General features: G+C 43.7%; 1 protein-coding gene across 1 annotated transcript in view; it reads right to left on the bottom strand.

The window, feature by feature from the left end:
• Positions 1-15,475, bottom strand: part of LOC124803265 — a 42,028-nt gene extending 26,553 nt beyond the window's left edge. The window contains exon 1 of the mRNA XM_047264449.1: positions 15,389-15,475. Within this exon, the coding sequence (XP_047120405.1) occupies positions 15,389-15,475 (87 nt within the window). The remainder of the gene's footprint in view (positions 1-15,388) is intronic.
• Positions 15,476-18,377: the final 2,902 nt, after the last annotated feature.

Raw genomic sequence — 18,377 nt, 5'->3', positions numbered from 1 at the left:
CAAGTACGCTCTACATGATGGCCTGTATACAGTCTGTGGTTCTGCAGTGCAGCAATATGATGGTCTTATCTGTGTTGCTGGGCAGCTGTAATTGGGGATCACCATCGATTATGTGAAAAAACTTTAAAAAATTGTGAATTTTTGGCCGTATATTGATTAAACTAACATTTATCAGCCTCCACTCACAACACAGTCCATACAACAGTCGAATATCACTGTGTCTCGTCTGTCCAAAGTAACATAGGAATAACCCAATCACAGTACTAAATGACATTTGGATTTTCACCAGTGGAGAGTGAAATGAGACATACGGACGGCAGTAGAATTGTTTAATTGACTTCTTTATTCCGTACCTCCACCGTATTACATCAGGAACAGCTTGTTGGAAACGTCCAGTTGCCTCTCGCAGCATCCCTGACTGAGGAAGGAGCGGGGCCGAGCGTGGCATCACTCGAGTGCTGCTGTCAGGGACGTCTCTAGCTGCAACCGTAATGACAGCACAGCAGCGAAACTGATAATATTGTGGAGGTGGCTGTTACCTCATTCCAGCGGCTGTATGGCTGTATACTCTGGCGAAGGCTCTCTCGTGACTCAGGCCAGCGTGCCCTGCCCCATGGAGGATCAGCGGACGCCATCCTGCACTCCAGGATGTTACTCCAGGTGTCACTACCTCGTGATGTAGGCTGTGATACGGAGATGCTAATATGTTACTACACGAACGGCTGAGTACTTTTGCACTCCAGACTATATTCGTTTACGACTTAAGGCACGTACTCAAAACATTTCCATGGTGGCAAATGAGGAAAGGCTTCTGTTCTTCCACTGGCATACTGCACCGTCAGCTATTGCTGTACAGCATCCAGATGGCTCTGCTTCCAATATCTGTTAGCCATATTAGCCTCGCAATGCATAGCACTCTAGGCTGTGAGCGGCTGCCTCTGTTGCAATTCACCTCCGCTCTGGCGTGCAGTTTGTCACAATATGGTCATTAAGCTACAGTGTCGGTCTTTTTATCAAGATCCGGTCCCTCAGATCTACCAGAATTAATTATTCCTTACACTAGAGTTCCTGGCGACTGGCCCTTCTGGCCTGATTCGCCTCTTAAGAATTATTCTAATAATTCAATTCCCTAACCCCATCACTTAATCTTACACATTTCTACAGGGCCCCTTGCTCTGATCCTTAACTCAAGTCCAATGGAACGTACTTCAGTACTAGGCTTCTTGCGCAATAACTTCTAATACGCTGTTCAAACATTTGAGAGAGAACGCTGGCTAGCAGATTAATGCATGTTACTTCAAAATAATGCAGAGCAGAAAGGGCAGTCACTAGTCATAGAATCAAAGAGCCACTAATAAGGCGTGCATAACAACTCAGTGAACATAAACACGAACATCCGTTCAAATAGCTTGCGGAGCGGGAAATCATTACACAGACCTGAGCACCTACACTGAAGCGCCAAGGAAACTGGTCTAGGCATGCGTATTCAAATACAGACATATGTAAACAAGCAGAATACGGCGCAGCGGTCAGCAACACCTATATAAGGCAACAAGTGTCTGCCGCAGTTGTCATATCGGTTACTGCTGCTACAATGGCATATTATCACGATTTAATATATCGACGCACGAGTGATGTGACACAGAATCTCCGAGGCAGCGATGAAGTGGGGATTTTCCAGTATGACCATTTCACGAGTTACGGTGAATATTTGGAATTCGGTAAAATATGAAATCACCGACATCGCTGCGGACGGAAATAGATCCTGCAATAATGGGACCAGCAACGACTGATGAGACTCGTTCAACGTGACAGAAGTGCAACTCTTCCGCAAATTGCTGTAGATTTCACTGCAGGGCCATCAACAAGTGTCAGCTTGCGAGCCGGCCGCAGTGGCCGAGCGGTTAAAGGCGCTACAGTCTGGAACCGCGCGACCGCTACCGTCGCAGGTTCGAATACTGACTCGGGCATGGATGTGTGTGATGTCCTTAGGTTAGTTAGGTTTAAGTAGTTCTAAGTTCTAGGGGACTGATGACCAAAGCAGTTAAGTCCCATAGTGCTCAGAGCCATTTGAACCATTTGTCAGTTTGCGAACCATTCAACGAAACATCATCGATATGGGCTTTCGCAGCCAAAGGTCCACTGGTGTAACCGTGATGACTGCACTACACAAAGCTTTACGCCTCGCATGGCCCCGTCAACACCGACATTCGACTGTCTATTACTGGAAACGTTTTGTCTGGTCGGACGACTCCCGTTTCGAGTTGTATCGAGTGGATGGACGTGTACGGATATGGTGTCAAACTCGTGAATGCATGGACCCTCATGTCGCAGCGGACTATTCAAGCTAGTGGAGGATCTATACGGTGTGAGGTGTGTGCAGTTGGAGCAGTATGGGATCCCTGATACGTTAGATATGGCTCTGACAGGTGACGCGTGCCTAAGCATCCTGTCTCATCACCTCCATCAATTCATGTACATTTTCCATTCTGACGGACTTGGGCAATTCCAGCAGGACAATGCGATACTTCACACGTCCAGAATTGTTAAATAGTGGCTCCACGAACACTCTTATGAGTTTAAACACTTCCACTAGCCACCAAACTCCTCAGCCATAAACATTAACGAGCATTTCTGTTAAGCCTTGCAACGTGCTGTTCAGAAGTGATCCCAAACACTTCGTACTCTTACGGATTTCAGGACAGTCCTGCAGGGTTCATGGTGTCAGTTCCCTCCAGCACTACTTCAGACATTAGTCGAGTCCATGCCACTTCGCGTTGCGGCACTTCTGCATGCTCACGGAAGTGCACGATATTAGGCGAGTGTACCAGTTTCTTTTGCTATTCATTGTAGTTGCGCCCAACATAAGCAAACCAGAGCTGTATCTCCTTCCCAGTCCTGGGGAAGAAGAGTGAACGATGACCCGGAAAGGACGTCGTGCTGATCAGCACCTCGTGTCCGCTGCTCCAAGCACTGCTATTGCGGTCAGCTCCACACTGAGCGAAGACTACCCGCCAACTGCTTTCGACGCGCTTTTCGGTGGCTTTTCCCCAGACGCGACTCCAGTGGCCGCTTTTGAAGACTAAGAGAGTCAGCAAGAACAGCAGAAGGGAGTAACCCGCTGCACCTAGAGAGACACCAGTTAAAAGTTATCGACAGTGGGAAGGTGAAAAGAGCCGCCATGGCTCAGGCAATAGTCAATGTTGTCTCCTTCCGGTACCGATTTTCCCGATATAAATATTCATGCTCCAATAAGGTTCTCATGGAGGCTCGTATCTTCTGTAAATTCAGAAGCGGATTTATAGATTGCATTTATTCTGGCCCAAGAGTTTGATTTAAGCTGGTTAGATTTGTGACAGGCAGCACTTCCATGGGCTTCTCTGGCCAGTACAAACGAGACTGCGAAATATTCAGATGACTTATCTCTGATGTCGCGGAGGGCAGTTGGAAAGTAGGCCCCATTATCTCTGACGCTGATCGGTAACAGACCACTCCAGACTTATTCTAACGTCTTTGCCGATGTAAGCTTCCCCTGCTCTAAACCACTAGCCACTGTCACCGTCATGTCAAACTTAAGAGTGCAACCAACGCGCCTCGACCTGCTGAGAGTACAATTCCTGTCGTTCCTCATTGCTTTTTCTTACCTACTTATGGCCCATCAGCAATTTCACTCCGTAGGAATCCTGCCCCTCTGCCGCGACGGGTAGCCGCGTGGTCTTAGACGTCCTGTCACGGTTCGCTCGGCTCCTCCTGTCGGAGGTTCGAGTCCTCCCTCGAGCATGCGTGTGTGTGTTGTCCTTAGCGTAAGTTGATTTCAGTTATATTTAGTATTGTATATGTTTAGGGACCGATAACCTCAGCAGTTTGGTCCCATAAGATCTTACCACAAATTTCTAAATTTTCCTGCCCCTCTCCTATTACCATATTCGGACATATTGTCATTTTTGTATCTTTGCTTCCCCCAATTTCTGCATATCTTCCGTTTTCTTTTACAATTAATAATAGTCGCTGCTTTCTTGCTCTTACAAATTTCTTTCATATCCCCCGCTTGACAGTAAACGTATGAACTTTATAGCCCTCGTAAAGTGCTTCTTTCCTTGCTAATAGTATATAAACGGTAACAAACACTTGCTCCATCAGATCTGTGCCTACCTTGAAATGAGAAGGTAAGTTTTTGTGCTCCGGTTCTAAAACCAGCCTCATCTCCATCGGTCCATCCTTCTCTACTTTCCTTAAACGCCTTAAATACTATTCCGGCGACAAGTTTCTCCCTAGCGAACCTCTTACAGCCTCCTGTAGTTCTGCCGCTTTCCCTCATGCTTCCCAAACACTAACTTCTACGGACTGCAACCATTTTGTCATTACCACGTTCCTACATAAGCTTTCTATTTCGGTTTGTAATTCCTTGACATTCTGGTTAACTGCCTTTTCTGCAGCTCTCATGACTTTGCTCCCTTTTGGCAACTCAGTATCCTCTGCTACGGTGTCGTCCTCCCTTCGAATGTCTTCCTCAGAACTGCCAAATACTGTTTTCATAAGCCGACCTCCAGTGTCGATCCAACCCTTCTTCCTTCGCGTACGTGAATAAACCCCCATTTCCTGCATCATCTCACTCCTTAATTTCTCGTACAATCCATGTACTCTCTCACTTCAGCTTATACTTCCATTTAGTATACCGTGACTTTCCGTTCCTTGACGGAATTTGTCGAATGTTTCTTTCATTCTTCTCACCTCGTTACGCGTGCCCCATGCGTTGAATATCAGCTGTATCACCTAGCAATGACTGGTGATCACTACGTTTTCCTGCTTGGCAAACACTTCTCCCCCTTGTAGGTGCTGGTTGCTTAACGCTTCCACCCCAACAAACATCAGTAGCCTCGATACGAAGCGTGTCATCCGGCCTTCTCTGCACAGCAGCTATGGCACGGATACCAATTACTTTCCTCCCTCTTAAATTCATTGCTGTTCCGCAGCTTCTTATACCAATTACACTAAATCTATATCTAATCTAAAAATATTAATCGATTATGCCCTAGGCGTTAATCCATACGGGTGTTCCTCGTTACCGTTTCAATCGCAAACTCTTGTTTATCTTCCGATACTTTCTCCTCACTCTCTCTCTCTCTCCTGTCCGCACTTCCTATCCCTGGAATAACATCCGGACTCCCTTGTAAAGTATTAAACTTTCTACATGCACAGTTCTCGTCGGCACCTGAATCTTGACGTTAATGGCGACATAGTCTCTACCACTTGGTGTGGCCCCTGGTACTTTGCAAAAAATTTCTTTGTCCTTCTCTCCGGCGTAAACAAAGTTGATAGCATCACCCACTGACCAGCCTTATACTGTGGAATTCTTGCCGTATGTCAGATTCCTTCTTGCTGTTTCTCCAGTGCTCTTGTATCTGCCTTCCATACTCCATTCCAAGTTTCCCTAATCACTCTGGCGCATTCTTTAACAGACTCCCCAGTCTTCCCTCTATTCGTTTTCAATATGTCGAACGATGGTGGCATTTATCAGCATATAATATTTCATACGGTGATAATCCTGTGTTACCATGCTGTTTCGATTTGTAAGCTGAGACTACGTACTTCAATTAGACATCCCAGTAGTCAACGTAGTATCAAAGCATCTTCTCCATTGTCCTATCCACTGTTTCAGATCTTCCATTGGTTTGCGGATGGAGAGGACTCGTTCCTTAACTTCTTCACTTTCAGTAACTTGCACAGTTCTTGAAGAGATCTGACTTGAAGTTCGTTCCCTGGTCTGTTACTATTGTTTCAGGCACTCTGAACTTCACAAGTGCTTGTGCCTGCTCGTTTGGCATCGCAACCATTACTACGTATCTTGAAAAAAGATCTATGAATGTGAGTACGCACTTGTTCCCTGCAGCTGTTTAACTGAATGGACCTAAAACATCAATCCCCAGAAATTGGAATGGTGGTAATACATCAGGTAAACTCTGCAATGGCGCTCTTATTCGACACAAATCAGCTCTCTCTGTACGGCATGCAATTCTGTACGTTCGTCGACCTATTCCTCTACCAATACCTTTCTGCTACTCTTCTGCTGGTAGATATGCAATCTTCATGATACACTAATATGTGATCTTGTAGTACACTGTTACTTAGCTTTGCTGGTACCACTACTCGCCGTCCCACCTTAGTTTCCCTGCATAGCAGCCTATCCCTTACACAAAACTGTCACTGATTACAGTACTGTTCACATTCGTCATCCACTCTCTGTGCAATATGCCATTCCTTATGCTCGCTACCCCCAGTATGTAAGATGCTAATATCCTATGTAAGTCCTTCACATTTCCATGCTTCTTCCCAGGTTTATGTGTGACTAGGAAATCAAATCCACTTAATCTTAGTGGCCATCGCGTCCACCCACAAAAGGATCCTTAAATTTCAACAACCATTTTAATGCAGCATAATCTGTTATTACTCTATACTTTTTGCCATACAGATACATTATAAATGATTACATAAATAAGGCTTAAAATCTCTTGCCTCTCAGTGGAATAATCTATTTCTGCCGAATTTAGTTCTCTTGATACATAAGCTATCCTACGCCTTCCATCTCTTGTGACAACACACAGCCAAACGCATGATAAACCAAATTTTCTTTTAAAATCAGTAAATACCATTATCAAACTCGACGTTAAAACTTCTTTTAGCTTCTCAGAAGCATGCCGGCATTCTCCTGGCAACGCAAACTCAGTGCCCTTCTTTAACAGTAGTGTCAACGTTCCGGAAATATCAGCAAATCATTTCACGAACCGTCCGAAATAGATCGCGACTCCTAAGAATGACTGCAGCTCCATTACAGATACTGGTACAGGAAATACACGTACAGCTCTAATTAATCCTGGGTCTTTCTTAGCCCCACCTTTACTTGCGATATGATCTAGGTATACTACCTCCTCCTTCACCAAATTACACTTATCTGCACTCAATGTTAAATTCGCTGCTTTTAACATTAGGAATACTTCCCTTAATCGCTGCATATGATGTTCTATATCATTGCCACAGACCACTGTATCATCGAGGTACACTAAGCATTGGCGTGGTTTTAATCTTCTGAGTACTATGTCCAACAATCTCTGAAACGTTACAGGTGTATTTTTTTAAATCCAAATGGCATTCTTCTGAATTGATGCTGCCCTAGAGTCACGAAAAGGGTGTTTTGTTTCCTGTGGTTCAACCTCTATCTGGTGATAACCATTCTTCAAACTCATTGTGGAAAAATAATTGCTTATCCTCAAAAGATCCAATATGTCTATGATGTTTGGCAAAGCGTAGGCGTTCATAGTCGTTTTATCATTTAGATGTGTGTTATCACGGCAAGACCTACATTTTCGTGTTCCATCCGTTTATGTTTTTGTCATAACGACTATTCCTGCCCTCCATGCACTACTACTTTCTTCACCAATTTCACCCTTCAGCTGATGATTGATAAATTCCTCCAAATCTGGCTGCAAACGCTTAGATATTCTATATATTTTGCTGTAGACTGGTGATTCACTTACCTTTGGTATGCAGTGTGTATCTCGTAATGGTTCTTTTGGTACTCGTAATGGTTGTTTTGGTAAAAATAAATCCTTAAATTTCAAAAGTAATCTTCCTATCCTTTCCCAGTTGCTGCCCTCTAAGTGTTTCACTTTTACTCGTAAATCAGTTTCAATTACGTCCGACGATTGTCCATGGGTGACGCCTCTCGTGTTCCGTTCTTCTTTCTCCAGGATATCCATATTAACGATAAACAGCCGTTTCATTAATCCTATGTTCTCTGCGCTAAAATTATCTATAGAAACAGGTACCTTCTCTTCACCCTTTATTTCTTGTACAATATCTGTTTTAACTAAGCAACCCTGCTGATTTAATGCTTCATTGTCTTCTAACTATTCCACCACACACAAGTCCCTACCTCCAAGCTAAACTCAAAACAGTGATTTCCAAGTATGCTTAGGTACGTAATTGTGGGAATCAAGTCTTAATGTGATCTTTCACGTTTTAACTTGTTCATCTTTCATGACAGACTCCCCTTGTAACGTCGCAACATTTCAATGGCTTCACCTAAATGAAAGATTTTTCCGCCAAATTTCACTCAATGTTGCAGAACATCGATTATGGCACAATGCTAATATAAGATACCTAATTCTAGAATCAAGTTGTAACCCTCACTCAGATGTGGCACAATCTTTACACATCGTTTAAGTTAAACCGTATTCAGGCAGTAGTCTATGTCCACAGATCCTAATGGTGTGACATCTTTCTCCCCCAGTCCATGCAGTCTGCACAGTGATGGGGTCTCATTGTTTACGCTTCACCAGATCACTACTGACGAACGACACAGGCGCCACTGTGTTCAGTAGTACCCTGCAAACCATTTTTCCTACCATTCCTCTAACCGCGCAGTCCACCTCTGATTCCGTAGCATCCAGTCTTGCTGAGAATGACCATACATGGTCCTGCGTTTCGCGTTGGCGTTTAACACCTTATCGCTACCCGGTTCTCCACTTCTAAAACTATTAATTCCTGTTGCTTTATTCACTCACCCTAAGGCTGGCGACGCTGCCTGCTTACATGCTCCATTCATCCATACCTTAAACATTTTATTCTATCTTCAAATACTGTTCGTTTATCCTGCACTCCAGTCGACAATTCGATCTTCTCACACATTATACGTAATCACACTGCTTTGTGCAAATCCGTTGGACCCACTATGCGTACACGTCTTGACGTTTCCACATGCAGCCCTCTTAAAAAGGCAATGAGGGCCATCTGCTCAGGTTCTTGCAAAATAATTTCGTTGACTGCAGCATCCTGTCCTAATTTATAGGTACATCCATTAATCTCCATTATCCTATCCACAAATTGTACCACAATTCCCATATTACTGTTAGTTACTACCCATAATTGTTCCCCTACAGTGTCTGGCACTGTTTTATTTCGTACATCTTTGAATTAACCCTTCTTTAAATTCTTCGAATGTTGTGGTTCCCTTAAGAGCTTCTTTATACACTGCGTAAGCTTTATCTTCCCCTGTTAGTCTCAAGTTTCTAATGTTCGGTAACGCCTTGTCAGACCAACCTTCTATCTCCGTGATATTATTAAGGTCTCCCACAAAGGCCCGTACATCCTCGGTTGCCTTAGCAGAAAAAGGAGCAATTAAACTTCCTTCTGACAAATCTACACCCCGTTGTGACGATCGCGGTTCTATCAACCCATACAGTTCAGTATTATCTACTGATAATTGTTTAATTTTCCAACAAATACACCTTGCGTCTCTGGTTCTGATGAAGCTTTGTCCTTGACAACTCTCGTTTTGAGAACTAATACTCACAAGGCAAGAGAACAAAATAGATTAACTTAATTCTTACGTCTAATCATGGTCCATCTAAACTCCCAGCATTGATTAGCCATACGCCCCCCACGATTACGTGTATAACATTTCACTGGAACTGATTCTGTATATGGCGCTGACTGACCCACAAGGTTACGCTGGGCACATCTAACGGGCCCTAACCAGTCGCGACTTGCATTAGCTCTAAGATTAAACAAATTCATTGGTTCTCTACTCACAATTAAATCTACTTCACAAAATGACGAGCGTAAAACCTTTTCTCCATGACCAAACATAATCAAAATTTTTGGACGCACTATATCGCAGGCTGTAGGTCATATTGTTGCACAAGAAGTCGACTTCAATGACGTGACATCATTGTTACATGACCATCGGATTGTCACCCAAGGAGAGTGAAATGAGACCGACATTAAGTCGATAGTAGTTGGTTTAATTAACTTCTTTATTCCAGCCCTCATCCAGTTCACCAGAAAGAACTTGGTCGAAGCATCCAGTTTGCCTCTCATACAGAACAATAGATCTGCAGCATTGCTGGCAGTGCAAAGAGTGGGGTCGCTCGTGGTGTCACTCGAATGCCACTGTCAGTGGCGTCTCTGGCTGCGACAGTGCTGACAGCGTGGCAGTGCAGCTGACAATACTGCAGAGGCCAACGTGACCTCGCTGCAGCTAGTGGGTGATTCTCTGTTGTGGCGGAGGCTCTTTCGTAGCTCACGGCTGTCCTATTCTTTGGTTGATCAGCAGGCCCTATACTGCACTCCAGGATACTGCTCCAGGTGTCAAAGGCTTATATACTCTGGACTATGTTTGCTCAGGGCTTGAGGCGTGTACGCTAAATTCTTCCGTGGTTGCAAGTGAGGAAAGGGTTCCGCCCATCTGATAGCCTATTGCAGTGACAGCTGTTGCTATACTGCATCCAGATGACTCTGCTTCACAACGCCTGTGAGCCGTGTTTTGCTTGACAATACATAACACTCTTAGCTGTCTATGGCTGCCGCTATTACAACTTACTTCCAGTGCTCTGTGTTAGCCGGCCGAAATGGCCGTGCGGTTCTAGGCGCTGCAGTCTGGAACCGCGAGACCGCTACGGTCGCAGGTTCGAATCCTGCCTCGGGCATGGATGTTTGTGATGTCCTTAGGTTAGTTAGGTTTAACTAGTTTTAAGTTCGAGGGGACTAATAACCTTAGAAGTTGAGTCCCATGGTGCTCAGAGCCATTTTTTTGCTCTGTGTTATGCTCAACATAACCGTTCACAGTAGCACACTCTCTGACCTACTTTGTTATTCATATAGATTCCAGTTATACCATATTCTGCTGCTGTTGACGTTGCCCAATATTCATCTTTTGCACTCCACTTCGTTGACCGCATCATACCTAGTATCTGGTTTTTCATTTTTTTTCAGATTTTCTACATTTCCCACATCTTCAGATTTCTGACATTTCATGCTCCCACTTGTATAATTGTGGAACTGACACTAATTTCAGTTATTTTTCATTATTGTCTTAGGCCACTCTTTGTCCTACATTTCGCAAAAGATCATGAAAGTAAAATTAGAGGGATGTGAGCTTAAATATAGGACTAGTAACAATAGTTATCCCGCTCACTATTAGCGACTAGAATGGAAGGAGGGAGAAGGGACAATGGTATATAGGAGTGCCATGTGTCATACCGCATCTGGTGGTCGCTCAGGCAGTATAGATGCAGCTGTAAATGTATATGAACATTCCTAGGGTTGGAAGATCATCAGATATTTCACAGAATGACTTGCGGTACCTAGTGCTGCCAAAGTGTCTTAGCGATACCCTGCCTTGCCTTCTCATACCTAGATAACGCGTCATATGGGTACAAATGTTCACTAAAATTACTCCATGCAACCCACGCTTACACGTCACCTTCTTCTTATGGTCGTCCCTACCTCTGAGACTAAACGTTAAATCGTGATCGTCACTAAAATATAAATTCGACTCTAGGCACTTATAATTATTAACAATGCAACCCCTTTGCACACACACACACACACACACACACACACACACACACACACACACCAGCTCAATGCGATTTTATCAATGCACCATTATAAAGATCCAGGGGTCACACCTACATGTCACCACTGTGCAACGCTAAATTGATGGTTTGTTAGTGACTGACCCACATGGTAAATGTCTCCAGGTTCTAACGTACATGTGTACTGTCTCGTACAAAATGCACTGGGCGTTATTGAGATAAACACATATCTATATTTATACAGGGTGTTACAAAAAGGTACGGCCAAACTTTCAGGAAACTTTCCTCACACACAAAGAAAGGAAATATGTTATGTGGACATGTGTCCGGAAACGCTTACTTTCGATGTTAGAGCTCATTTTATTACTTCTCTTCAAATCACATTAATCATTGAATGGAAACACACAGCAACAGAACATACCAGCTTGAATTCAAACACTTTGTTACAGGAAATGTCCAAAATATCCTCCGTTAGCGAGGATACATGCATCCACCCTCCGTCGCATGGAATCCCTGATGCGCTGATGCAGCCCTGGAGGATGGCGTATTGTATCACAGCCGTCCACAATACGAGCACGAAGAGTCTCTACATTTGGTACCGGGGTTGCGTAGACAAGAGCTTTCAAACGCCCACATAAATGAAAGTCAAGAGGGTTGAGGTCAGGAGAGCGTGGAGGCCATGGAATTGGTCCACCTCTACCTATCAATCGGTCACCGAATCTGTTGTTGAGAAGCGTACAAACACTTCGACTGAAATGTGCAGTAGCTCCATCGTGCATGAATCACATGTTGCGTCGTACTTGCAAAGGCACATGTTCTAGCAGCACAGGTAGAGTATCCCGTATGAAATCATGGCGGTGAATCGAGGAAGTACAGTACATACTGACGAAACTAAAATGAGCTCTAACATGGGAATTAAGCGTTTCCGGACTCATGTCCACATAACATCTTTTCTTTATTTGTGTGTGAGGAATGTTTGCTGAAAGTTTGGCCATACCTTTTTGTAACACCCTGTATAAAATGTAGTCGAAAAAACATCTGAATCAATATTTGAATTTTCTCATATTTAGAAATTAGAAGGGGCGATGTGTTTTACCTGGTAATAACTTCTTTTATCCAAGATCGCACAAATTCTTCTTTATTTTTGGCAACGTGTTTCGACAGATCTAAGTGTAATCTTCTGGTCTTCAAAAAATCTTTTACAAAATCTATTCATTGTGAGTTAAAACCTCATGCCACGCAATCATAATGAAAACCGTTTATCATAAGTAATGAAGTGAATATGCAATCTTGGCTACAGAAAGTTTTTTACGAATTAGTATTTCAGAAGAATCGAGAAACTAAGTACTAATATTAACTTACGCATAGGACTACAAAACTTCCATTTTTAATAGAATCATCACAATTCACAATGAATATCTTTTACATCCATGAACTTAAAACCTTGGGGTTTACCTTTCAAAAATGATCTTTGTGCTGGTCAAAGGGCACACTGCTGACGACTGTCTTTCTCGTACTGTACTTCTGCCAGCATGCCTACAGTTACTGTTTTCACTCATACTGCAACAAGGCCTCGCCAAAAAAATACCTCCTCTCGTAGCCTTCTGAACTGACGGCAACGTAAGCGACTACTTTTGATGTCAAAGTTAATATTCATCATTAGAGTCTCTCTTCATTCTTATGGAATGTGTAGTCGTGTCAAATCGGATGAAATCGTAACACTCAGTTTATAGATAGTCATTTAATGTATATACGAAACACTGTTCTCTCGTCACTATTCGAATCAAATGTATGAAAGCGTGGAGAGACTTTAGGAAGTAAGTTACACTTGTTTCATAGCTTCGCGCGCGTCGCGTCGGATAAAATTGTGGAAACTGCACGATATTTCGACGACACAGCTGCTCGTTATCTTCAGGTGCTTGCTGGAATGGCTCGCCAATATATACGCTGACTCACTGGAAAAGGGCAGGCCCCAAGGGTTGAGGCTAAAAGGTCATCGTAGACGAATCAGAGAGTACGGCGTCATCCTTAACAGATCGACACATCCGGCCAATGTATGATTTCCCACACTGGCATGGTATTTTATATATCCCTGGTCTCCTTAGACCTAGGTCGTTATTAACAGAATCCAGCATAGTTTGTGTGGTGTCACCGCCAGACACCATACTTGCTAGGTGGTAGCTTAAATCGGCCGCGGTCCATTTAGTACATGTCGGACCCGCGTGTCGCCACTGTGTGATCGCAGACCAAGCGCCACCACAAGGCAGGTCTCGTGATACGAACAAGCACTCGCCCCAGTTGTACGACGACATTGCTAGCGACAATACGGACGAAGCCTTCCTCTCATTTGCCGAGAGACAGTTAGAGTAGCCTTCTGATAAGTCCATGGCTACGACCTAGCAAGGCGCCAATTGTAACAGTGCATGTATCTTACGAGTCGCATTTGTATAGTCAAGAGAGATGTATCACAAGGATCAGTAAAGTTAAGTATAAAGCAGCTACGTACTTTTCTTGCTACCATTCAATAGTTATCCTGTTCCAGACTTGACGCCAGTCGGCGTGTGTGTACGCGTGCCTTTCTTTCGGCTACCTCAAGTGGCGTAACAGTCTTGTTACGTCACTACAGATTGGGGCGGCTCCGGCGGGAGAACAATAAACTTTTTGTGGACTTAGACTTTGAAGGCAAAGTGATACCATTCCAGCTCGATACCGGCGCTGCAGTTTCATTGCTCAATCACGACACGTACAAACAACTGGGCGCACCTCCGTTGCGTGCCGCACATGTTAAGTTACATAGTTATTCAGGACAGACTTTACCTGTGTTAGGACAGTGCACTCTTCTTGCAACATATAAGGGACAAACAAAACTTGTGTCATTTTACGTTCTTCGTTCTTCTACTGCAGTGAACTTGTTTGGCTTAGATTTATTTCAGTTGTTTAACATGTCTATTGTAAATCAGGTGCTATCAGTGAATCAAACTGTGCCTACGGACAGTGTTTCTCGCTTATGTGACGAATTTGCAGACTTTTTGCACAAGGCTTAGGTTGCGCTAAAAACTATGAAGCACATTTGGAACTGAAAGTAAACGCGCAACCGAAATTTTTCAGAGCGCGCAATGTTCCCCACGTATTGCGTGATGAGGTCGCAAGAACATTAAACGATCTAGAAACACAAGGATTATTAAAGTTAAGTATAAAGCAGCTACGTACTTTTCTTGCTACCATTCAATAGTTATCCTGTTCCAGACTTGACGCCCGTCGGCGTGTGTGTACGCGTGCCTTTCTTTCGGCTACTTCAAGTGGCGTAACAGTCTTGTTACGTCACTACAGTTTGCACTCGTGCTGGAGGGCGGAAGACACATTTTACTTGATGTTCTTTGAACAACTTGCCAATCTTAAAGGACACGCCACCAAAATAAGGTAGAAAAACCATTCTCTTTGAAATCTCTGATCCTTCTGACTGTTTCTTGAGCTTTAGTGCGTGCAGGTTTCAGTGCAAACAAGTTATCTCTGTCGTCCCGCACTGAGACCATTGTGGAACAGGACTGGTGCATTCACAGGAGAGAGCACATGTTCCGGAACTCCTGCAGAGACAGTTCTGGTGTGGTACGGATATCAGATGCATCAGCATGTGCGCCTGAAATGGCGCATTTTCTCGAAACGTACTACAAGTCCTGTGCAATACCCATGGGGAAGTCTAGATCATTTACGATGTTATCTTTCAGACTCCTGAAAAAACTCCTGAAAAAACATCTGTCGTGGAAGGGGTGAGCGGGGAGGGGAAGATATTTTCCAACGATGAAGATGACCACACAGAGGTTCTCCTACGGCTCCCCATCCAAGTAGCGCATTTCCGTCGTCGAAGAATTGAGGAATTGATAAAACGTTCCGACGGCTATTGACAGAAACTTGGTGACTATCTTCAAGAACGGTATCATGTACTTTTATCACTTTGGAGTGCAGCGCAGCATTCAACAAAATTGCATCGCTTAGCGTAATAACGTGCAACTTACTTCCTGGGCCACCTCGTACCTTTTTGCTACTGCCTCTTCGTTAGTTCCCCTGTAAAGCTTCAGCAGCTTGCAGCAGCTCATTGGCATCTTTACGGGCGGCTAACGGAATCGTGGTGACGCGAACTCCATGTTATCATCTTTCCAACTCCCTATCGTTCACAACAGTGAAATCCATAAATTAACATAACAAACGTTCGAATCTGTTTGCGGTGCAAACGCATATTCATGAAGTTTGTATTACACGCTATCACTGCCGGTGACATCGTTACAATGCAGAATAAATTAACCCTCTGTTCAGATTACGGGCGACAGTGATGTGAAATGATAGGCGGTTCGCGCCGGTGGATTAGCTCCGCAGTGCGCAGGCAGGCAAAGTACTTTTCGGATTCCCTGTCCGATAACAAATAACTGACATTAATACATCCTCGAATTTCAAATGTGATTTAAATGGAAATTGAGCCGTGTGTGAACGTACTGTTACCTGTAATGTTCTTATTGCAAATGGGCTTGACGTTGTCTCTTTGATGATACGCAACTATCACAAGTGGCTGATTTCGATATGGTAAAGAAGGGCATGAATGCGTTAAGTTCATCGTTGTCCTAAAGGTTTCGAAACCTGTGAACATAAATGAGTAGTAATGTTAATTGTACTGTGGATGGTACGCTATTATAGAGTCTCACCAAGAATCCGTGTTTCTTCCAAAGTGATTGTTCGAATCTGCGGGCTTGCGACTCAAAAACCAGATTTAGAGGCAAGAGACGTAGGTATTTAACTATATTATTCCCTAAATTATCACTTCACTATATTCATATTGGTCAGACGAGGGCATGGATAAATTCTACTGTGGTCTATTGATATGTTCCTGAAATTAGCAACGACTGCCTGATGGGTTTATTAATTTCAGTACGTATGTGTACCAGCTTAAGCTATGTAGACGACGCCTGGATCGACGTAAGCTCTAAACAGAAGTTGTTCTGAGCTGAGACAAGCAACCGTATGATAAATCACAAACGATCTGTTCCACTGAATACTAAAGTACATATTCACGGATACCTAACAAAATTACACCAACAGTTTATTTATAGTTGTCCCAAGTTTTCTGATCTCATCCATATCATCAAACTAACTTAATCGTTCATAAATGGTAATGACTGCTCGATGTAACTCACGAATTGTGCTAACTCGCACGTGAAATATAGTCGAAACCTTTGTGCGTTAGATGGTGTTTTAACACTGCATTGCAATACAAACTGTTTAAGAAATCATCTGCCGCTAGAGTTATAAGCGCCGTATCACGCACGCTATCAAGACTATAAAAACATGGAATAGATTCCACGTTAACTGGTAAATGAGCTTGACTGTTCCTAAGTGCGATAACTGAATTTGTGAAATTCGTTTATCCTTTGACAACCATACTATCAACTCAAACATTTCCTCATAGCAGTTAATGGACATTGATGTAGAGTGTGTCTGCCGTTTGCCTTTATGGCTCAATGAAATCTGCTGGAGACACCGAATAAGCTGTCTCATTACCTATGGATAAATGGCAAATCTATTTATATTAAAAAATGAAGAAATACCTCCAGCTGTATTTAAGGCGTCTATTTCATTTTGGCAACTAGTTTTGACGTTGTAACAACGTCATCTTCAGGCCCATACAGTTGTTGATATCAACTGCCTGCGGCTGATATCAGAAGTCAGTGGTGAGATGCGGACTTGCTCCGTGGAAAACCGGTCTTAGTAAAGAGCCGAAATCAGAGAAGCCAGAGATATTGAACGGTAGGGTCTGAAGCGAAGTCGACATTCGACTGGGCTCAGGTAGGAACTCTGAGCAGACCTGGCCAATTGAGGAGTGTCACAGATGCTGCTCTGAGACACTGTGTGTTGTCGTCAAATTCAAAATGGTTCAAATGGCTCGAGCACTATGGGATTTAACATCTGAGGTCATCAGTCCCCTGGAACTTAGAACTACTTAAACCTAACTAACCTAAGGACATCACACACATCCATGCCCGAGGCAGGATTCGAACCTGCGATCGCAGCGGTCGCGCGATTCCAGACTGTTGCACCTAGAACCGCTCGGCCACCCTGGGCGGCTGTGTTGTCGTCCTCCGAACTATTCCTCTTCTGTACGCAGTGTACAATGCTCTAAAATGTGTTCATATCTTTTCACATTTAGCGGTTTCTTGACGCACAATAAGGTGAGCAAACCCCAACCTCAAAGAACTCTCCCCTATCGTAGCATCACATCACTGTTGGCATTACACACGATGAATTTCCACCGCAGTCCAGAGGATATAGCGTGATTCGCCATTCAGAATCATTTCTTTCTCATCCACTGTCCAATAGTGCCGCCCTTTACACAACATCAAGCATCGCTTCGCATTAACAACATGAGCAGTTGTTCATCCATTGCACTACATTATTTTTGTAATCACTACACATATTCATAGACCTAAATAGACTGCTGGTAAGACATGGGGAACTCACGAATGATTCCTTGCGCTGATTTCCTGCAGTTTCTACGATCTATCCTCCGGAATGCTCGACCGTTCTTGACAGTGTCTGCCTGGTCTTGCTTTACCTGTTCCTTCACGTTTCCGCTTCACCATCGCATCACAAATATTCGACTTAGGCCGCTGTAAGATGGTTGAGATGTCAGTGATGGGTCTGTAACCCACATGGCATCCAGTTACCAGGCCTCGTTCTAAATCTCTGGGCTATCCTGTCCGACTTAATTTGCTGTTATTGCTTCCCTGCTGAGAGCACCATATCCCCCGCCTCTTCATATTCCAAGGGTGCCCCTCTTGTAATATGTTGGGGCCATTTCTTCAATTTACAGAGTATCCGGATACAGTTGATCCGATAGTGTATGTACAGGGCTATTACAAATGATTGAAGCGATTTCATAAATTCACTGTAGCTCCATTCACTGACATATGGTCACGACACACTACAGATACGTAGAAAAACTCATAAAGTTTTGTT

The sequence above is a fragment of the Schistocerca piceifrons genome, chromosome 6 (assembly GCF_021461385.2).
Source record: "Schistocerca piceifrons isolate TAMUIC-IGC-003096 chromosome 6, iqSchPice1.1, whole genome shotgun sequence".
In the NCBI taxonomy this organism is placed as follows: Eukaryota; Metazoa; Arthropoda; class Insecta; order Orthoptera; family Acrididae; genus Schistocerca; species Schistocerca piceifrons.
This window is presented reverse-complemented; position numbering and strand designations above follow the sequence as displayed.